The sequence below is a fragment of the Glycine soja genome, chromosome 9, assembly GCF_004193775.1.
Source record: "Glycine soja cultivar W05 chromosome 9, ASM419377v2, whole genome shotgun sequence".
Lineage (NCBI taxonomy): Eukaryota > Viridiplantae > Streptophyta > Magnoliopsida > Fabales > Fabaceae > Glycine > Glycine soja.
The window spans coordinates 8518572-8542026 of record NC_041010.1 but is presented as its reverse complement, the minus strand read 5'-3'; the positions used below and the strand labels follow the sequence as shown (position 1 = coordinate 8542026).

The 23455-nt window shown below is 35.6% G+C and overlaps 1 protein-coding gene and 1 non-coding gene across 3 annotated transcripts; one reads left to right on the top strand and one right to left on the bottom strand.

Moving 5' to 3' along the window:
- Positions 1-4784: 4784 nt before the first annotated feature.
- Positions 4785-4891, bottom strand: LOC114369011. Its single transcript, XR_003657473.1, has one exon. It is a non-coding gene; the product is annotated as a small nucleolar RNA R71 (small nucleolar RNA).
- A 10120-nt stretch (positions 4892-15011) lies between these two features.
- Positions 15012-22618, top strand: LOC114368045 (diphthine methyltransferase homolog). 2 transcript variants are annotated; one of them, XM_028325384.1, is made up of 4 exons: positions 15012-15197; positions 16754-16792; positions 20052-20410; positions 21737-22618. In XM_028325384.1, exons 3-4 carry the CDS (start codon positions 20089-20091, stop codon positions 22447-22449), a joined length of 1035 nt encoding a protein of 344 aa, XP_028181185.1. In that variant the 5' UTR covers positions 15012-15197; positions 16754-16792; positions 20052-20088; the 3' UTR covers positions 22450-22618. The 2 variants fall into 2 exon arrangements, with proteins under 2 accessions (XP_028181185.1, XP_028181184.1); XM_028325383.1 differs by having other exon boundaries at positions 20001-20410.
- Positions 22619-23455: the final 837 nt, after the last annotated feature.

Here is a 23455-nt window from a genome sequence, read left to right as displayed (position 1 = left end):
TTGTTTACTTTTTATACCCCCTCTTGACGTGCTTAAGCCATTTTATTTAAGTCATTTCTCGCTTAATCTAAAAATAAAATAAATTTCCACCGATCATTTGAATTGTATCATCCGTTAATTTTGGTTAAAATGAATTCCGACCGTTCGGTCGTGCCGTAATCACGTTGGAAATCAAAAAAAGAGGTAAAATAATAATATAATAATCAAAAAAATATTTTTTAGTAAAGTAAAGCGAAAAATCAATCGGACGTTTTCTCTTTGGGATTTCTCATTCTTAATCGAATTGACTAATAACTAAAGTGAAACTAAGGCTAAAATCAACTCGCCTAGTCAAGCTCGTCCATAAAAATAGGCTTTTGAAGTTTGTCATTTCATTTTCTCACTAAGTAAAATGGATCATTTTTAAGGTCCAACACCTTAAAATGATCACCTCTTAAAGTAAAAAGAATCACTTGATAAGAAAGAACTACGTAGGTCTGATTTTCTCATCCCAAATTGAGGAATACGTAGGAGCAAAGGGAAACACCCTTGTCGACCACAAAAAAGGAAAAATATAAAAAGGATATAAGGACATAAAAGGGAACGTAAAAATCAAAGTCATGTTTGCACATTCGATTAAAGGCTGCCGTCCCTTGGGACGGACGTGTGGGGTGCTAATACCTTCCCCGTGCGTAAATACAACTCCCGAACCTTTCAACTTAAAAGTTCGTAGATCGCGTCTTTTCCGGTTTTTCCGACGTTTTCCTCGAATAAACGTTGGTGGCGACTCCGCGCGTATTCCTTTCGTGGAACACGCATCCCGCGAGTCTCGCGTCGCCCTCCCGCCGAAGGGTAGTTTGCGACAATAATCTTGTTTTTTAATTTATGAAATTGATTGTGTTATAATAATTTGAAATTGTTTGTGCATGTGTAATAGGTTTTTTTAAGAGATCGTTGTCCCTTACCGCCTCTAGCTTTGTTATGGTCTAAAAATTGTCATCCTTAGGCAAAGCAGTGGCCAACTCCATATATTAGTAGAATGCAACAGTACAAAAAATTGATGATGTAGAAAATAGATTATGTTGATTTAAGTGAAGAGTAAAGATTTAGCTACTTATGTAACTGTCATGTTCTACAATAATATACAATTTTTTCATTGGAAATTCATATAATTATGTATTATACTTTATGTTCAAACAATTTAGGGTTACTATAATACATAGGGTTTAGTGTTACACGTGTTATTAGGGTTAATTGTTACGTGAAAACTAGAGTTTAGTGGTATGCCACCAATTAGGGTTGGGTGGTACATAAAAAAAGAGGGGTTTTATCGACTAGGGTTTAGTGTTATGTCACTAGTTACGATTTAGGGTTAATTTGAAACTTATTAAAAAATTTGTTACGTGTGGAATATAGGGTTTATGGTTTAATTCACGACCTATGATATAAGCGGTTCCATAGTAATATAAAAAAGATTTCAAATAAAATTGATAAAATAAAAATGTTGTCAAATAAAATAAAATGATAAACATTGTCTATAGACTTTCTAAAAAATTCTAAATGTCTTCATGTGTTTTCCATGCGTCGTATTCATCATGACCACGCATATACGTTGCGATTCGCAGTTACATCTCTAGCGATCCTTAGGCAGTCTTCCATGACATTGTATGTTTTTGTGCATTCAATCACTATTCTTAGGTTAAGCAACCGTTCCAACCTTTCAGCTATTACTTGGCAAGCCTTCTATGGCATTCACAACAACAGATAAGGTTTATACATATTGCATGCTTAAATAAAAATGAAATTCAGAGTAAGATGAATATATATGTTACCATTGCATGTCAAGGCCGCTCCACATGAGAAGTGTAACACCCTAAAATATTGCTAATTATAAATTGATGTTTAACTGTATTTATCGTGTTATTTGACTATATGGTTGACTTTAATGAGTTGAGGTATGGCTTGAATTAGTCATGTGTGATTTTCCTGATGTCGATGTTGAGTTATGTGGAGTTTTGTTGAACTAAATTGAAATTATCAGATTTCAAATTTTACCTAAACCTATTTTAGTAAAATCGAGATGCCGGATTTGTTAACCGTTGGATTGTCTTCTTCAAATTTAGGCTGGAGGTTCCTAAGACAATATTTCACAGTTTGACCATTGGGATTTTGAAAATAACAAAGTTTTATCTCTCGCTTAGTGTGAGAAGCGCGCTAAGCGCAATTCCAACCCGAGAGGGAATTGCATTGAACGAGAATTGTCGTGCTTAGCGTAAGGGGAGTTGCACTCAGTGCGAATTGTCGCGCTAAAGCGCGAAAAGTGGACTCCCGCTTAGAAGAACGAGCTCGCTAAGCGAGATCTACAGATTATAAATACGTTCTTCATCACCACCCACGACCACCAGTGGCCACCACGAGCCGTCGTTGCTCGCCGCCAAACCCCCACACCAAGAGAGCATACAATTTCAGGCATTATAATTTCAGGAGAATTATAAGTAATTGGGCTTGAATCCGGAATTGGGCTTGGACCCAAAATTGGGCTTGGACTTGAAGAGAGCAGACAATTTTATTCTACCAAATCTTATCTTATCTAGATTTTATCTCATCTAGATATTATTTAATCTAGATTTTATCTTATCATATCTAGATTTCATCTCATCTAGATATTATTTCATCTAGATCTTATCTTATCTAGATTTTATTTCATCTAGATTTTGTCTTATCTTATCTTATCTAGATTTTATTTTATTTATGGGCTTGGACTTAAAACAAATTTGTAAGCTTTGGGGCTGAAAACTATATAACAACACCAAGGTTCTAGTTTTAGGCTCTCTCTCTTTTGTTTTTAGCTTTTTTTCGTTTTAGAGAATAATTCCAGTTTTCTTCGTTTTCTACTACAATTGCGTTTTCTATTGATTAATGGAAGGCTAAGTCTCCAGCGTTGTTTTCTCTTGAGGATCAAGCACATCTCTCTTTGAGGTTTTATTATTACTATTGAATTCTGATTAGTTTTTCCTTTTCACCAATTACTCTGTATTTGTTGCTATCAATCCATGCATGCTTAGTGTTTGATTAATTGTCTCTGCGCTTAATTTACGTTCATGCTTAATGATCAGTTTCATTCATGATTAATTGGTGTATGTCTTGCTTAATCACATAATGAATGCCTTATGTTAAATTTCGCTTAGTAATTTAATTTAGGGGTGGATTAAGTGGTTGAACTGATAAAGGATAAATCCTCGTAACCTAGGATAAGAGACTTGCTTGTGAATCAAGGAGAAACAACGTGTTTTAATTCTGATATTTTCTAATTCAAATTTACTTGTTGTTTAATTTACAAAAACAAACAACCCCCCCTCCAATTCGTTACTATTTTATTACAATTTGTTATGAACGTTTGGTTGACCATTGCTCATTGGGAGACGACCTAGGATCACTTCCTAGATACTGCATTTTTAATGTTTATTTGATTCGGGTACAACCTCGATCAAATTTGGCGCCGTTCCCGGGGAACAGTGGGCCAAAGGTTCATAATAGTGTTTAGTTATCTTATTTTGTGTAACGTTATTCTTTGCATTTTAGTTGCATTTCCTGTTTAGCGATTGTTTTAGCGACGGATTTAGCGACTGATTCAACTTTTTGTTTTGCTGTGAACAATGCTGAACAGTGATTAGCGACTGGGAATTAGCGATGAATTTTGCAATTTAATTAACGATTTTTGTTTTGATAGTTAGAGTTGTTATTTTTGGTTGAATTTTTGCGTGGTAGCTTCTTTTGATCCATATTTTGTCTGAAAAATACCAGGAGCACTTGGTGTGGCATTATTTGAGAGAGACAAAAATTTTTGGAACTTGTTTTTAGCAAAACTTAAAATGGCCATAACTTTTACTCCGGGTATCAGAACGACTATTATTATATATGCATTTGGGGTAGAAAAAATTTCCCATACTATGGCAACTTGTTGAAGCCGGTTGGGGACTCCCAAACTCCAAAAATCAGCCGTTTACTAAGTTTTTTTATTTTTCAAGTATTATTGTCCTATTTTTCTAAACTTTTATTAGGTAGTTTTCATAGTTAGACTTTGAATTTTTGTTTGAAAATTTTTGTGCTATCTTTTCATAATTTTAGGGTGTGCCTCACAAAATTTCATCTCATTTTGATATCGTTTGAGTATAGCTATAGTTTTACCCCCTTGTTAGGTGCTTGTTGAGAAACACATTATTTGCTGCATATAGTGCATGACTAGGAGATATCCAGGTGATTTACAACCCTTTGATCTTGAAATAGATAGAACCTTTCGTAGATTAGTTAGGCATAGTGTGCATCCTGGTCATTCTGTGCATTTTGAGCATTCTGAGCATTCTATTGAGGGTGATTCTGAATATTCGGATTTTGAGCATTCCATTACTAATATTTATACTGAGAACATGGCTTAACCTCCACCTCGTGAGAGGACTCTTAGGGAGATGGCTGCACCTGATTTCACTTATAAAAGCTTGTGCATTCAATATCCTGATGAGGGTGTTCCATATGTTCTCAAGACTGGACTAATACATTTGCTGCCCAAGTTTCATGATCTTGCAGGTGAAGATCCTCATAAGCATCTTAAGGAGTTCCATATTGTTTGTTTCACCATGAAGCCCCCTGATGTCCAAGAAGATCATATCTTTCTAAAGGCTTTTCCTCATTCTCTGGAGGGAGTGGCAAAAGATTGGTTGTACTACCTTGCTCCCAGGTCCATTTTCAACTAGAATGACCTTAAGAGGGTGTTCTTGGAGAAATTATTCCCTGCATCTAGGACGACTGCCATCAGAAAAGATATTTCAGGAATCAGGCAACTTAGTGGAGAGAGCTTGTATGAGTACTGGGAAAGATTCAAGAAATTGTGTGCAAGTTGTCCTCACCACCAGATTTTTGAGCAACTTCTTCTACAGTATTTCTATGAGGGACTTAGCAACATGGAGAGGAGTATGATTGATGCTGCCAGTGGTGGAGCTCTTGGTGATATGACCCCTGCTGAAGCTAGGAATTTGATTGAGAATATGACTTCCAACTCCCAACAATTCAGTGCAAGAAATAATGTTATTGTCCTTAGAAGAGTCCATGAGGTGGCCACGAATTCATCCTTATCTACTGAAAATAAAAAGCTTGAAGGAAAACTTGATGCCTTGGTCAACCTAGTAACCCAGCTTGCCATGAATCAGAAATCTACACCTGTTGCAAGAGTCTGTGGTCTATGTTCTTCTGCAGATCACCATACAGATCTCTGTCCTTCTTTGCAACAATCTGGAGTCAATGAGCAACCTGAAACTTATGCTGCAAAAAATTATAATAGACCTCCTCAGCAGCAAAACCAATAACAGCAGAATAATAATGACCTTTCAAGCAATAGATACAATCCAGGTTGGAGGAATCATCCAAATCTGAGATGGAAAAGTCCTCCACAACAACAACAGCCTGCCACTTCTTACCAGAATGTTGCTGGTCCAAGCAAGTCATATGTTCCTCCTCCAATACAGCAACAACAAAGACAACCAACAACTGAGGCTCCTCCTCAACCTTCTTTAGAAGAGTTAGTGAGACAAATGACCATCCAGAATATGCAATTTCAGCAAGAGACAAGAGCCTCCATTCAGAGTCTGACAAATCAGATGGGGCAGATGGCTACTCAGTTGAACCAAGCTCGGTCCCAAAATTCTGACAAATTACCTTCACAAACTGTGCAGAATCCAAAAAATGTGAGTGCCATCACCTTGAGGTCTGGCAACCAAATTCAAGTGCCTCCACCAGTAGCAGCACCTGCACCTGAACTTGTCAAGCTTCATTCTACACCTGAAAAAGAGGATGAGATAGTTGCACAAAAGAGAAAGCTTCCTAACAAAAATTTTCATGCAGGTGGACCTTCTTCTAATAATTCTGACTTACAACAGCCTCTTATCCCCCTTCCATTCCCACCTAGAGCAATTCCAAACAAAAAGATGGAAGAAGCAGAAAAGGAGATCTTGGAGACCTTCAGGAAAGTAGAGGTGAACATACCTCTGCTAGATGCCATCAAGCAGATTCCAAGATATGCCAAGTTTCTAAAGGAGTTGTGCGCTAACAAAAGGAAGTTCAAGGGCAATGAAAGGATTAGCATGGGCAGAAACATTTCAGCATTGATAGGTAAATTTGTTCCTCACATTCCTGAGAAATGTAAGGACCCAGGTACTTTCTGTATACCTTGCATTATTGGGAACAGTAAATTTGAGAATGCCATGCTAGATCTAGGAGCATCAGTTAGTGTCATGCCTCTGTCCATTTTCAATTCTTTATCTCTTGGACCTTTGCAATCTACAGATGTAGTGATTCATTTGGCAAATAGAAGTGTTGCTTACCCCGCAGGTTTCATAGAGGATGTGCTAGTTCGAGTTGGTGAACTTATTTTTCCTGTTGATTTTTATGTTCTTAATATGGAAGAGGGATTTTCCCATGGTTCAGTTCCAATTATTTTAGGCAGGTCATTTATGAAAACAGCCCAAACCAAGATAGATGTTTATGCTGACACATTGTCTATGAAATTTGATGATATTGTTGTTCATTTTAACATTCTTGATGCCATGAAACATCCATATGAGGATCATTCTGTTTTTCGTGCTGAGATAATTGATCAGATTGTTGATAATTATATGTTTGATTTTGATTTTGTTCTTCATGGTAGGAAACATCCATTTTTATCTGATCTGCATACTTATCATTCCTTATGCATTGAATCAGAATCTAAGTTTGAATTTGATCCTGTATCTGATTTTTATGCTGAGAATGAATCTGAATTTGAGTCTGGTTCTGATTTTCTGGGTGTTGTACCTCTTGATGTTGATTTTTTAGAGTCAAAATGCACTAACCATGTTGCAGGAAGTTCATATACTTCTGACTTGCTTTATGAGGTACAGGCTAAGGAACCTTCTTCTTCTCCTACCCTGGTTCCTCCCACTGTTCAGCCACCACCCACACCAGAGTTGAAGCCCTTACCAGCAACCCTTAAATATGCTTACTTGGAGGACAAGGAAAAATTTCCAGTGATCATCTATGCCTCCCTTGCTGCTGAGCAAGAGGAGAAGTTGTTGCTAGTTCTCAAGAAGCATAAGAAAGCCATTGGATGGACTTTAGCAGACATTCCTGGTATTAGCCCATCTACCTGCATGCATAGGATACTTTTAGAGGATGGAGCTAAGCCAGTGAGGCAGCCACAACGACGACTCAACCCCGTCCTTCTAAATGTGGTGAAAAAGGAAGTGACCAAGCTCTTACAAGCTGGAATCATCTACCCCATTTCTGACAGCCAGTGGGTGAGTCCAGCCCAAGCGGTTCCTAAGAAGACAGACTTCACAGTGATCAAGAATGAAAGGGATGAGCTTATCCCCACAAGAGTGCAGAACAGCTGGCGAGTCTGCATTGATTATAGGAGGCTGAACCAGGTAACCAGAAAAGATCATTTTCCCCTGCCTTTCATTGATCAAATGCTTGAGCGCTTGGCAGGTAAGTCTCATTACTATTTTCTTGATGGCTTTTCTGGCTATTTACAAATTCATATTGCTCTTGAGGATCAAGAAAAGACCACATTCACCTATCCCTTTGGCACTTTTGCCTATAGGAGGATGCCTTTTGGCCTATGCAACGCCCCTGGTACCTTTCAACGGTGTATGCTTAGCATTTTTAGTAACTTTTTAGAGAGTTGCATAGAGATGTTTATGGATGATTGTACTGTTTATGAATCCTCTTTTGATGCATGTTTGGATAGTCTGGATAGAGTTCTTAATAGATGCATTGAAACTAACCTTGTGCTGAATTTTGAAAAATTTCACTTCATGGTAGAACAAGGTATAGTTTTAGGGCATATCATTTCCAGTAGGGGCATAGAGGCAGACCCTGCAAAAATAGATGTTATTTCACAATTTCCTTACTCCTCTTGTGTGCGAGAGGTTCGTTCTTTTCTTGGTCATGTAGGGTTTTATAGGCGCTTTATCAAGGATTTTAGCAAAGTGGCCCTTCCACTATCCAATCTGCTACAAAAGGAGGTGGAGTTTGATTTTGATGACCGATGCAAAAAGGCTTTTGATTGCCTTAAGCGTGCGGTGACTACCACCCCTATCATTTAGGCACCTGATTGGACAGCCCCATTTGAGTTAATGTGCGATGCATCCAATTACGCATTGGGAGTTGTCCTTGCTCAAAAGATTGATAAGCTGCCTTGGGTGATCTACTACGCCTCCAGAACTTTGGATGCTGCTCAAGAAAATTACACTACCACAGAGAAGGAGCTATTAGCGATAGTTTTTGCTCTTGAAAAATTTCGTTCATATTTACTTGGTACTCGTGTTATTGTTTATACTGACCATGCAGCTCTGAAATACCTGTTGAAGAAGGCTAAATCAAAGCCTAGATTGATAAGGTGGATGCTTTGTCTCCAAGAGTTTGATTTGGAGATCCATGATCGAAGTGGTGCACAGAACCTCGTGGCTGACCATCTGAGTAGGATTGAGCATGCGTCTGAGGACTCACCCATTCGGGATGATTTTCCGGATGACCATTTGTACATTCTGTATAGTATTTATGATTCCTTCCTCACTCCCTGATTTGTTAATATTGTGAATTATTTGGTTGCTTCTGTTTTTCCTCCCTTAGCATCTAAAGCTCAAAATGATAAAATTAAGAGCGATGCTAAGCATTATATTTAGGATGACCCCTATTTGTGGAAGTTGTGCAGTGACCAGGTTATTAGGAGATGTATTCCAGACCATGAGATTGACTTGGTCCTGTAATTCTGTCATTCTTCTGCACCAGGTGGCCATCTTGGCATACAGAGGACAGCTTGCAAGGTGCTTGACTACGGTTTCTATTGGCCCACCATCTTCAAGGATGCGTGGAGAATCTGTAGCACTTGTGAGCCTTGTCAGAGAACAGGCGGCTCACTTTTATGGAGATAGCAAATGCCTCAACAACCCATGTTATTTTGTGAGTTGTTTGATGTCTAGGGTATAGATTTTATGGGGCATTTCCCTATCTCTTTTGGTTTTGTTTATATTCTCCTTGTTGTTGATTATGTTTCAAAATGGGTGGAAGCCAAGCCCACCAGAACTAACGATGCTAAAGTTGTTGTGGATTTTGTTAGATCTAATCTTTTTTGCAGGTTTGGAGTCCCTAGAGCCATCGTTAGTGATCAAGACACCCATTTTTGTAACAGATCCATGTATGCCTTGCTCAAAAAGTATGGGGTCGTGCATAGAATTTCCACACCATACCACCCCCAAACTAATGGGCAGGCTAAGATTTCAAACAGAGAGATAAAAAGGATCTTGGAGAAGATTGTGTAGCCGAACAGAAAGGATTGGAGCACCAGGCTGGATGATGCTCTTTGGGCGCATAGGACTGCCTACAAAGCACCCATAGGAATGTCTCCTTATCGGGTTGTCTTTGGCAAGGCATGTCATCTTCCTATAGAGATAGAGCACAAAGCCTACTGGGCTGTAAAGACCTGCAACTTCTCTATTGATCAAGCTGGCGAGGAAAGAAAGTTGCAACTAAGTGAGCTACATGAAATCCATTTAGAAGCCTATGAGAATTCCAAAATCTACAAAGAGAAGACCAAGAAGTTCCATGACAGCTTGATAGCTAAGAAGGACTTCGTGGTTGGACAGAAAGTTTTATCGTATAACTTTAGGCTCGGACTCATGAGTGGTAAGTTGAGGTCAAAGTGGATTGGTTCTTTTGTGGTGACTAATGTTTTTTCTTATGGTACAGTTGAGATCAAAAGTGAATCCACAGATAAGGGCTTCAAGGTCAATGGACACCGACTGAAACCATTCCTCACAAATCCCTCCTTAGTGGATGTAGTGGTGGAGGAGACCTCCTTACTTCACCCTACTTCTCTTCCGCCATGACTTAGGGAGTTTTATTTTTCTGTCTCCTTCTTTACTTTTATTGCACTTGTCCAAATTTATTGATTGCTTTGATTATTCTTGATCTTATGATTGTGCTACATTGAGGACAATGTGTTGTTTAAGTGTGAGGGGGGGGGGGGGGGGGAGAAGATTGTTCTTTAATTTTGTTGGGTATTCTAGTTTAATTTTTTTAGGATTTCTAGGTTTATTTTGGTTTTATGTTTTGTGTACAACATTGCATGTTCTCTTTGAATTATAGGTTATGTACAGGTAATAGGTAATTATTTTTGAAATAGGAGTTTCTTGGCATTTTGTGAATTGAATCCTTGTTTTTCTCTACATGTCAAGTTAGTTTTGAAAGTTCGAATTGAAAGTGATAGATTTACCCTTGGTGAGAATTTGAGCCATCATCATCTATTTTATTCGGTGTGTTTTGCCCCATTGATTGCTTGCACAATAGCCTTGGCTTTACTCTTGTTGATACTTCTTGCTTCACATGCATGTTGGGAGATGATTTAGGCATTTTGTTCTTATAAGCCTCTAGCCAAATGAGCCTACCTTGAATTAATTCCTTTGATAGCCCCTTTGAGTTGATGTTCCCCTTTCTTTATTTTGAAGCTCATTACAAGCCTTAAGTGAAAAACCATGATTTCACCCTACCTTTAAGGAATTTTGGAGCTTTGGAATTGTTCTGGGAATAAGTGTGAAGGGGGGGGGGTATGTTTCATTGGATGATATGTTTTTGTTGGCCATGCTTGATGTATATACATATATTGCCTAATTGTTGCTTTATTTTTCAAATGCTTTCAATTGCTACTGTTCACGTTCAAAAAAAAAAAAAGAAGAAGAAAAGAAAAAAATATATAGAAAAAGAATGAGGTTGAATAAATGAGGTCTTGGTTTGAAGACTTGAATTGGTTTGAGGACTTGGTTGATTTTGTTTGGGTTACTTTTTAAAGCTTAATTTGTAATTTTGGTTTTGGGTTTATTACTTTTTCTTACTTCCCACTTATTCCCCATTGCTCCTCTATTCCTTTGGGTTTTAGCTACCATCTCATACTTTCATCTACCTTGTCCTTGGCCCCATTACAACCTTAAAAGACCTTTTGATCCTCATGTGCATGTGCTTGTGATGTGGTTGTCAATTTTAGAGTCTTGCCTAGTCTATGTGGTGTTTGTTTTCATGGGTGATCTGAAAGTAAACAGTAGCCTAGACACTTGAGAGATAGAGTGCATATCTTGTGAGGCTTTATCACTTTTCATTCTTGAGTTGATTTACTATCTTGCCATGTTTGAGATGCTTGGATGATTTTCATGACGGCCTTGACTCTTTAACTCTCTACGTGTTGCATGTTACCCATTCTTTTCATTCCTTGAGATTCATTGAGAAATATGTACTTGTTGTTGTGTCTGTTTGTTTCTCTTTAATGTCTCTGGATTTGTCCCTTGCTTTGTTTTTTTTTATTTTGCCCAGGAGTGCAAAAGGCTAAGCGTGAGGGGATTTGACGTGTCATCATTTTCTCATATTTCTTAACCCTTTTTGTCACCATTTTAATTACTGATTAGCCTTAATTTTCAAATTAATTATGTAGTTTTATCATTTGGGCCTACTAGATTAATTTTGTGTTTTTAATTTAATTTCAGGAGAATTATAAGTAATTGGGCTTGAATCCGGAATTGGGCTTGGACTTGAAGAGAGCAGACAATTTTATTCTACCAAATCTTATCTTATCTAGATTTTATCTCATCTAGATATTATTTAATCTAGATTTTATCTTATCATATCTAGATTTTATCTCATCTAGATATTATTTTATCTAGATCTTATCTTATATAGATTTTATTTCATCTAGATATTATTTCATCTAGATTTTGTCTTATCTTATCTTATCAAGATTTTATTTTATTTATGGGCTTGGACTTAAAACAGATTTGTAAGCTTTGGGGCTGAGAACTATATAACAGCACCAAGGTTCTAGTTTTAGGCTCTCTCTCTTTTGTTTTTAGCTTTTTTTCGTTTTGGAGAATAATTCCAGTTTTCTTCGTTTTCTACTACAATTGCGTTTTCTATTGATTAATGGAAAACTAAGTCTCTAGTGTTGTTTTCTCTTGAGGATCAAGCACAACTCTCTTTGAGGTTTTATTATTACTATTGAATTTTGATCAGTTTTTTCTCTTCACCAATTACTCTGTATTTGTTGCTATTAATCCATGCATGCTTAGTGCTTGATTAATTGTCTCTGCGCTTAATTTACGTTCATGTTTAATGATCAGTTTCATTCATGATTAATTGGTGTATGTGTTGCTTAATCACATAATGAATGCCTTATGTTAAATTTTGCTTAGTAATTTAATTTAGGGTTGGATTAAGTGGTTGAACTGATAAAGGATAAATCCTCGTAACCTAGGATAAGAGACTTGCTTGTGAATCAAGGGGAAACAACGTTTTTTAATTCTGATATTTTCTAATTTAAATTTACTTGCTGTTTAATTTACAAAAACAAACAACCCCCCCCCCCCAATTCGTTACTATTTTATTACAATCTGTTATGAACGTTTGGTTGACCATTGCTCGTTGGGAGACGACCTAGGATCACTTCCTAGATACTGCATTTTTAATATTTATTTGATTCGGGTACGACCTCAATCACATTGTCACTAAAAAAAATAGTTACTAATTGTAAAGTAATTATTATTGCAGGATCGATTTTGGATAGCAACAGAAGTTATGCAGAGCTTGTTGAACCTCAGAGTTGTGCCAGAGGGCACAAATCATCATTAGCTCATACAACAAGCTTGGAAATTGTTGCAGGAGGGCTTAGCAATTGGGTGCAACTTTGACACACAAAGAGGCAGGAAGAGAACTGGCAAGGATGGTGACAAGGGTGGTAAGAAGGGTGACAAAGGAAATTGACTTTTTGTATTATTAGTTATTTTGATGTATTATGAACAATTTTTCTTGTTTTGACATTTTCTTATTTATATTGTGGTTGAATTAGTTTTATTTTTGTGTTCAAAAATTGTTTAAACAACATGTGCCTAGTAACAACAATTGCTTCTTCAATTGATTCATAAAACAAACATCAATATCAACAACTAAAGGAGCATTGATAATACAAACTTTTCTTTAAAAAAAACCAGCATAGGACTAAAATAAAAACATGTTTACACATATTTATCATGCACCAAAACAATGATCTCATTAGTAGATCTAGGTTTCCTAGGTTTGCACAGCAGGACAAAGACTTCATCTGGAGATTGGCCAAAAGTTGCATTCAACTCAATGAGACCTTTACTACTAAATTTTGAAAAGATAAAAAAAAACATTTTTCTCACATCATTGTCGCGTTTAAGCTCCACAAACTCTTATTCAATACAACCATCACCTAGATAAACAGGTTAGCAGTAAAAAAGGTCAAGTAAAATTCTGCTACCTCCGATGGTGTTCATAATTGTTTTTCTTAAAGCATCAAGCATCATATCCTCACTTATTCTAACAACTTTAGAACCAATAGGATATTCAAAAGATACTCCTTCAGATGATGAAATAATGTCACCATTGTAATACACAACAACAAGTACACTCTCCATGTTTTTAGCAATATGGTGAACATTAGGACAAGAAAAGCAATTGGAACTCTTGGACCAGTGGTAACTAGGCTTCTTATCCAAGCAATACCAATTAAAACTCTAACAAATCCTCTTGGAGTGCTGGGAATGAAACAAGAACTATAACTAGAGTTTTGGAGATTCTGGAAATAAAGATTCTAATTTGGGCAAAGTAATTGGAATTCTAGATTTGGTGATGCTAATCAAAACATCACTTGGAGAAGCAATAGTAGCTGGAACACGACAAATGCCTCAACCGATGATGTAAATGAAGGTTCAAATGAAAATTTTGATGAAGTAGGTAGTGGGAACCAGAAAGGTGGTTACAAGGGTAGAGGTGGCTCAGACAGAGGTGGTTTTAGAGGTATAGTTTTCCGAGGTAGAGGAGAACGCGATAGCTTTGGTCCGACAATATAGACAGTTTAGACTACGTCTATATTTAATATGGTTGATATGCGTATTAGAAAGAAGAAGAAAAAAAAAGCAATGTTTAGTTAATACATCTTAAAAAAAAGCATTGTTCAGTCAATATGTCTCAGGAAAAGCAATGTCTAGTCAATAAATACAGTGTGACAATGTTCAATCAATAAAGACACAAAATATATTTTTTTCTTTTTATTCAATTTAAAAAAAACAGAACAACGAAATCAATTCCATTGGGATAAATAAAAACTTAAACAATGTAATCAAGATTTCATTGTGCTAAGTTCCATTGTTATGTCTAGGGCAATTTAAAAAAAATACAATAAAGGGGCACAAATTTGGACACTCAATGGAATCATGACTTCACATGATTTGTGGGAAGGACATTCTTGGTATAATAACAAATTGTCAACTCCTTGATAGGGACCACAAGCAATTTCAATGGGCCAATAGCAAGCCCTTGTTAGTATGTTCCAAGCAATGCCTTGGTTTGTGACTATACACGGTTACACACACGAAATATTTTTTGAATTGTTGTGATTTTGCCTCTGAAATGTGTATGCTAAATTTCTAAGAACCTCTTTAAATCTTGTAATTTGTAAGTACGCGCTCATTGTGATTGCTTAATTTCTCTAATATGTATGCTGAATTTACTATAATTTTGCCTTTGAAGTGTGCATGATAAATTTCAGAGCACCTTATAAATCTTGTAATTTCTAAATATGTAGCAAAGCTCAATTGTATGCTTAATTTTTGAAATTTTTATGCTGAATATATTGTGATTTTACTGTGATATTTTTTTAAGTAAGATATTCACACGATGAGAAGTCATGACATTAACTGTCGAGACGCAGAAATCATCAAAGTAAATTTTACGTTTTCTAACAAAATCTTTTTCATACGCGCGATTAGAAAATTTAACCTTTATCAACATGGTTAAGAAACCTATTCATCTACCAACTATGGTGGATTTTGTGCTATTTTACTATGATTTTAATCAGCAAACTTTTTGAGATATTTTAAGGTAAGGTTTATTTTTTTAAGTAACAAAATTTAATATAATTTTGATTAAAATTTAATTAGTAAAAACCTTAGTTAAACCTCTGGTCTTCGGCATGAACGAAAACCTGTTCGAACGAATGTTGTGCTCCTTCAAAGCTTCTAGTGTTCTTCCAATTTCGCTCCTTCAACACTTCGGCCCCAATTGCTGTTAGTGGTCGTCTTCTTTGTTCAACCACGCTTCTCTCTAGTCTCTATGAATAGCGCGCAGTACGATTCTCCTTTTCCCTATTTTTTTTTTTTTTTTCCATTTCATTCTTTGATTTCTCCTCGAAATATTATAACAAAGTTGGGGAATTTATGCTTATGAAGATTTATGCTTCTTGCGGGAAAAAAATAGAAACTAATTTCCCAATATATTGCGAAGGAAAAGGGCAAAAAAATATATACTGAAAGAAGAGAAGCATTTGGTATTCGATGGGTTTGCTATTCGCCATATATTGCAATTTCAATTATTTGGCATGGGTTTGTTATTCGTTGGTTCCAGTATATCAGAAAATATTTGCTAATTGACGGGTTTGCAATTTAAGCCTTGCACTATAAATTGTAATTTACTAAGGGATTCCAATAAATGATGTTATTGTTGTGCGGTTGTGCCACGTGTGAGTCAGGGAATTTGTGTATTTGGGAATGGCTAGTCCCAACCCAAGTACCAAACAAATACTCTTTTGTTGACAGCTCACGGATTAGAATGTATGAAAAGTGTTAATAGATCTTCCTGCCACAGAATCAAGGTTTTAAACTGTGGCCGCAGTTGTGATTTGGTCACAATCCTTGACATTGCGTGAAACTGTGGACAAATGCAGTTGCAATTGCAATCATGGAGACTCTAACAATCATGATGTTGTTTCCAAAATCACCATCCTTGACCATTTTTTAAAACCTTGCTTGGATTTAAAAGCATCATAACAAGATTCAGAACTGGGGCCACCCTACACCAGAATCAGTAATCACCTGTTTGTTTTTCTTTAGATTTAGGGTTGACACTTTAGCGGCCACATTTGTTCACACATAAATAGCAGTTTCTGCAATGAGAACACACATAGTTGCCTCGCACTATTAAAGGTCTAAGCCTTAATGGGTAAGTCTGTTGTCTTTTATTGAGTGTCTGTGGAGCACTAACAAGCAGCATTGTATAGAGAATAGACACGGGGTTGTGTTGGTGTCTGTGGAGTTTCACTGTCATAAAGTAGCACAAATTGTTCAGTTTCGAGTCTTTTTGCTGCATCTGTTGAAAGTAATTCTACCACTTCAGTTTTGTTCTCTGTTATTCCAAAATTTGGAAGGAGGTTTAGTGTTGGATCAGTCTCATCACTGGAAAGTCACTGAAATTCTGGCCTTGGGGTTTCGTCATTCATAAGTTGCTGAAAGTTTACAGCTTTTAGGCTTTGGGCTGTGTCTGTTTGAGCTGCATTGGTATACAATTTCAACCTATAGCCAATGGAGTAGATATTGATGTTCACTGTCTGTTGCAACAACCAGTAGTGCCTTGATAAGATTATTTTTCTTCTCTTCACTGTCTTTTCCAGATTCTTGTGCACATTTAGAAATAAAGACAAATGTATAACATAACTTTTAGTGGAACCATTCAAGGATATTGAAGGTGATGGAGTTAAAGGAGCTGGGTTTTTTTTTGACACCTAATGATTTATGAATTTATTTATTTTTTATTTCCCCTAAATTTGTTTGTGTTGATTTTAGATGTGTGATTCTGCCCCTTGAACAGGTGTATGGTTATTTATTTTTTATCTTAACTTTATTTGCAGTTTGTAGAATCTGTTCTGGAGATACGAGTAAGCCCACAGGTACACGAGCCAATACTTAAATTTATCAGTTTCCTTACATTGGTAATTCTTTGTGACATGTACTCCAAGTCCGATTCTGTTTTATTTCTTTCTTACCCATCCTTAATTTTTATGCAAAAGGTTTTTTGTTCTGTTAACCACTTCAGCAGGCTAATGAAACATTCTTAATATACATTGAAAAGAGCAAGAACACCTCTTGCAAACCAAGTAGTATATTGATAGCATTTACCATATAGTTACAATAGTCTATTAGTTAAGCATATGTTTTCACTGGTCTGTGACCTCCCCTGTTCTCAGGTGTTCTCCTTTGTTCTATTTTTGCAGGTCCATGACCTTTAAAACCTCCTCAATTCTGTTCCCCTCTTTTTATTTGGTGTTGTGTAATTTGCACTTCACACAGTCCCCTGTTATACACTTGTTACTTAACCCCTAGGTTTATCGTGATTGTGTGTCTAAGCTATGTCAATATGATGAATGATTGTAAATGAGAAATATTTTTAATTTTTGGTAATTTTTAATTTTATCTTTAAGCATATTACTTTTCTTGTGTACATAATCATCAGTATAATGGTCATCAAATTATGCAGTTATATCAGTTTTAAGGTTGGCTACTATCCAGTTATAAACTAACTTAAAATTTACTGTGTTGACAACTGAAATTCAAAATTTTGAATGTAATGGGCTCGAGGCCCAGTTCAGGGAAAGAGTCAGTGATTAAGAGTTATGGGCCAATGCAGCTAGCTGAGTTTGGGCTTAGAAGCATTTGGGTACTTGTTAGTAGAAGTCGAGTTCGGTTGATGCTTAGCACGTGAGAATTAGCTGAGTTCCATTTAAATTAATTTAGTTAAGATATCCCATTATTTTCGAACTTTAGATGGCATCAGTTGGAAGGCACCAATATCATGTTCCCTAGAAGATAGAAGGGGGTTCCTTTGTCAGTTTAACGTTCAAAAATGCAAATGGAAGGACTGTTGAAGAGTTAGAGATAAGGCCTAAAATCCAGGGGAATTTGTCAACCACTATCAGATAGAAGAGCCCACCATGACTTACTGAGTCAAGTGAAGTCTGCCAAATTCTGCATTTTGTTTGCTGAATCAGGGTAGAAGCTACCAAATACCTCTCCAGCTCACGTTCAGGCAGCTAGTGAGTAGGAAAACGTGGCTTATTTGCATTTTGCAAGTATAAATATGATTTGTATTTCAAATTTAAGCACACAGTCAATCAAAAAAACAAACCCAGTTTATATTGCATGTTTATCATTACAAATATTAACACATTTTATTTACAGCTTTTATACTTTAATTTTTCAGAATCCAAATTCTTCTTCTACTTTCACCTAAACCAAGCACTTGTTGAAGTAGCTTCGGAACCCACTACTGAGAAGCCGATTCTCGTTCTTGGTATCAATCACTTAAGTTATTTTGGGATCATGTTGGAGCATGTTTTGGCTAAAATCATTTCACGCAACAACAGACTGATATATCTCTAAGAAGGAACTTAGCAAAACAAAATACATAAATGTTTAATTTTTTCTTAGGATAAATTATGCTGACACTCCCTGAGATTTTTTTAAATTGCACATAATCTCAGTGCTTTTTTAATTTTTACAACAGCCTTCCTTCTTTTTCAAACAATTAAAGGGGTTAGTGTAATATATAAAGGGTGTCAGTGTAATGTTTTTCAAACAATTATAGTGGTTAGTGTAGGGATAGAAAAAGGAGGGGTATCAATGTAGTTTACTATTTTTAGTATGATTCCTATGGAAAAAATACATATTTTAAACAAAGAAAAGAAGTGATAATAAGAAAATGATGAATATAGCTTCAGGAAAAGTGTAAACCAACTCTGTTAAATAAAGAAAGCAGTTATAAGCTTGGACACTCTGTTCAAAACCTCCATCAGTACACCCAAAACCTTGTCCTTAAATTAAGCTTGCACTTCTTCTGCTTTCCCATCATCAACTTCCATTTTTCTCATCATCTGTTCCACCATCAGTTTCCATGCCTAGATCTTCAACAAAATCACAGATCAGAGAAATGCATTTGTGTCTGTTTCCTTCAGTGGACCTTATGAAAGTTTTAGTGCCCGCTCAGTCTAGTAGTTTTTTTTTTTTCAAAGCAAATATAGGACATTTTTTTTACCTATAAGTTGAACCAAGGGTCTTGTTTTATCTGTTGAAACAAATTTGTAAGGAAATCCATCCTTATCCTTCTGCGTAGCTTCAATACAACACCTCTACTTGAAGCAATCGAATTGCAAACTAAAACAATCAAGGAAAATAAAAAATAATGTTTTGTTTTAAGTTGGGATGCTTAGATAGGCAAACATCCAGTAGGGTGCAAACTGCAAATGTTAAATTTAGTTGACAAAACAATATTGAATGCTTAAAACAAGTTACAATACAACTACAATACAAATTTGTGTATGGTCCACTCATTATTTAGTGAGCTACCACTCATTTTATAGTTCCCAATTAATTTTAACTAACAACAGTAGAGAATGTGTTATAGGAGTGTGTTATCATTTCTCCTTCTGTAATATTTAGATGATATTTGTTATAACACGAAGCATCGATTTCATCCATGTTTAAATAAATGTTTATTTTTTTAACTGCTCAAGAAGAACTTAAATCATATTATGCTTGACTCAAAATCATTTTAGTTTTTCTTTTTCCTTTTCCCTTTCTGGAAGAGTCAAAATATATTATGCTTGACTCAAAACACTAAATCAAATACTAAAGTTCACACATGACACACCACAGTAACACAATATAGACAAGACCAGTAGAAGTGGTTCACACGTTTCAAAATAGAAGAGGCCAGGGTATAGTTTTTCGATGGGGTTTTATTTTTCATGGGCCCTTCCTTTGATTTTCCCTAAAAGGTATCTATGATCAACTCCAAATTTTATTGTGAAAATCTAGGCTTCTCTTGCTGTTGTGCATTTAGAATATCCAGCAACTTCCATCCCATTTAATTTGGCTGGATGCTTTATTACGAATTGATTGTTTCTTCTGTCATATGTTCTGTTTCTGTATAAATTATTTTGGGTTTTATTCAGTAAAAGTGATGATCAGGGACATGTGAAAGGTAATTATGTAAAACATGAGTGAGAAATTATTAAATAAGATTGAACTCCCAATCAGTAATTCAATAAATTATTTATGCTAAAAGTTGTGTCATTTTCTCACTAAAAATTTTTATTCCAGATTTTTTTTTTGTTTTTCCTGTGGGTGTGCATGGTTTACATGTGATGCAAGGTTTCTGTTAAGCTAGCTTGGCAATCATTTGGCTGGCATGGACATAGCACATTGCTATTTAAAGGGTAATGCTGATGCTGTGGAGTTTTGTCCACATGATCCCTACCATAATGTTTTAGCAGTATCCACTTACACATTACAAGAAGGTTCTCAGCCCTGTCGACATGGAAGCATTTCACTCTTCAATGTTGATGTGGAACCAGGTCACCTTGACATGGTTTTTAGTGAGGAAACTGCTGGGATTTTTGACATAAAGTGGAATCCACCTGGCGGGCATGCAAGTCCTTTTCTAGCTCAAGCAGATGCTGATGGATACTTGAGAATTAAAATGCTGGAGGGTTGCTGTAATGGAGTGGAAGGTATGGATTTAGTCCTTGATTCATTTCTATAAAGCACTATTTTCAGTATGAAAATATCAAATTCAAACTTAATAGCATTTAAAACTGTATCAAAATAAAAGGTTGTCAAACTCGGAGTCTCAAGGGAACTTGTGAAGTCCTTTCCAACTCATATATAGGATCAAATTTACCTAATATAAAAATATTTAGAAAATAATATTCAAACACAAGGTAAATATCCATCACTATTTACAATGGAGACACAGACATGGACTTGCATGCATGTACTCGAGATGAGTATTGTTTGATTTGTCTCCAAAACTGAAGGTTCGTCCATGGTATTACTTATTATTAAAATTTCTGAAAGTATGGTTATGTTAGGTTTAGTCCTTGTTGTTTGTGCGAAGCTCTGTATTTCACATGCATCCTTTCTTCTTCACAATTGACAACACTGGATTCTCATGATTTTGGTTTCACAATGGATGCTGAGTTCATAGGCATCATCACTATAAAAGAATGACAAGTTGGCAACACTAAACTTGATAGCAACAAAACTTCATGCTACAACTAAGCTTCAATTGGTTTGCACAAAACAGACTATGGTGAGGGTTTGATTGATTTGAGCCCGAGTAAAATGTTGCATTTACCTTGACTTCATAAGCAGCCTATGGGCAAAAGCATAAACATTCTCACTGTGGGTCAATTGGGTCAAAAATCACATTGGATTTCAGACTTGCTGATTCTCTTCTTGACTCAAGCTTATGCAAAATTGCACAAGTTTACCAAGTCTACCTAAGTCTTATCTAGAAAAGAGTTAGTTGGCTGCCTGTACTTAGAATTGTAAACTGTTGGAATTTAAAAGTTGACTTAAGAGTTTGATAACAATTTAACATGTAGTCTTAAAATACCCACCACAAGACTGATATTTATTTGACATTCTTCTATCAGGTTTGGTTCCCATTTATGGCTATTGTTGGGATTATAATCTGTTTCTATTTTATTATTGCCTCTTTTTAAATGGAAGGTCAATTCCTTGTGCACTAGTATGAATACTGCCATACTACTTACGCCTATTATTTGACCTCATAACAATTTGTTACCTTGTATATTTTTTTGTTAGTGGCTATTGTTTATTGTTATAGCGCTAAAATATGGTTTCTCTACATGTAAATTGCAAAGGAAGTGTCAAAGGCCGACAGCCTGCTGGATATGCTGTTCATTTGTTGATGTACTCATCCATGAGATCTAAATTATCATATCTCTAAATTTGTATTTTGCTTAAGAGACGTGTTCTCATTCTTTTGCTCACTTACCTTGTATTAATATTTTTTATCGGTTCTATTTCAGGGGTTAATCTAAAGGAGATCACAAATGAAAAAATCAGTAACTCTATGTGCTTGTACCTGGATTGGAACCCTTCAGCCACATCCATCACAGTGGGGCTTTCTGACGGCTCTGTGTCTATTGTTTCTTTTCTTGAATCCAAGCTGGAAATTCAAGAAGAGTGGAAAGCTCATGATTATGAACTTTGGACAACCTCCTTTGATATCCACCAACCAAATTTGGTATACACTGGCTCTGATGATTGTAAATTCAGTTGTTGGGATTTGCGAGATAAACCTCCCAATGTGGTATTTCAGAGCTCTAAAGTCCACAAAATGGGTGTTTGTTGCATTGAGAAGAGTCCACATGACCCAAATACCTTGTTAACTGGCAGTTATGATGAATTCCTAAGGGTATGGGATTTAAGATCAATCTCAAAACCCCTTAATTCAATTAACTTGGGGGGAGGAGTTTGGAGGGTTAAGCACCACCCCTTCATTCCAGGCTTGGTTTTGGCTGCTTGTATGCACAATGGTTTTGCTATTGTCGCCATTAAAGGCAACAATGCCGAAGTGTCGGAAACTTACAAGAAGCATGATTCTCTTGCCTATGGAGCAGATTGGCAGAAAGGAGAAGCAAATCACATAGGTGGGAATACCAAACCACTGGTGGCTACTTGCTCATTCTACGACAAACTTGTTCGGGTGTGGAGGCCAGGAAATGATCTTATCTTGTAGAATGTAGATTGATGCTTAACGTTAAGTCATGAACCCACTTGAAAATGTGATACGTAGTTTATTTATTGAATTATGGTTGAATTACATGACACTTTCATTTACAGTTAATCATTTTTACTCACTCATTCACGGCTTGAAGGATGAGCTAACGTGTCACTCTTTGATTGTAGTTGATTGATCATGGTTTAACGGTTAGAAAAGAAAGTAGAACAACCTATACAACAAGTTTTTGTTTTTGTTTTTACTGCAAACTACAAGTTTATGTTTACACTACTTATGATAGGATAAAACTTTTTATATTTTAATTAATGAGAAATAAAAGTAAAATACAAATCTTTGGATTATATTTGAATAGTGAAAGTTAAGAGATAATGACTTTTATTATAATTATTATGAAGTTATGTGTTTAATATTTAAATTAAAATTATTTCAAAGTAATTTTGTTATCATTTAAAAAAAAATCTAATATGTACTTAAATTTTTATTATCTAAGAGAAAATAGATTATGGATTGATAATATAAAATATTTTTATATCTTATCATATCATAATTTATTATTTATTTGTTGATTTTTATGATAATTATTTTAAAATTTATATTAATGATAATTTATTATTAATGATAATATAAAATTATTTTATTCAATACATAATCATTAAACTCAAGAATAAATATTTGATTTAAACATCACAACTATTGAATCTGTAATAGTTGATATTAATGAAGGAAACTTAATGCAAGAAGTTGTGAAGTGTCGTCCTAGCCTGGGCTTTCTTTTTTTTTTCTTTGTTTTTTTCTCTGCTCATCTAATTCTAATTACTTTATGCTGGATGTTGAAAAAAGAAAAGAAACTAGCTTATTTGCAATAGTTGCTATCTATACTTTCAAAGAACATCTGCATATCAAATAAAATCAAACCAACATTGGCCTTCGTGTAATGTACGGTTTTTTGAAGGAAAAAACAGAGAAAAAAATAATAATTAAATGAATAGAAAATAAATTGAAA

What these genes read in the sequence shown, in the direction of transcription:
- LOC114368045 (XM_028325384.1), top strand. Translation starts at nt 20,089, where the DNA reads ATGGACATAGCACATTGCTATTTAAAGGGTAATGCTGATGCTGTGGAG. An exon ending in TTGCTGTAATGGAGTGGAAG is followed by an intron (nt 20,411 to 21,736) that starts GTATGGATTTAG and finishes GTTCTATTTCAG; the next exon opens with GGGTTAATCTAAAGGAGATC.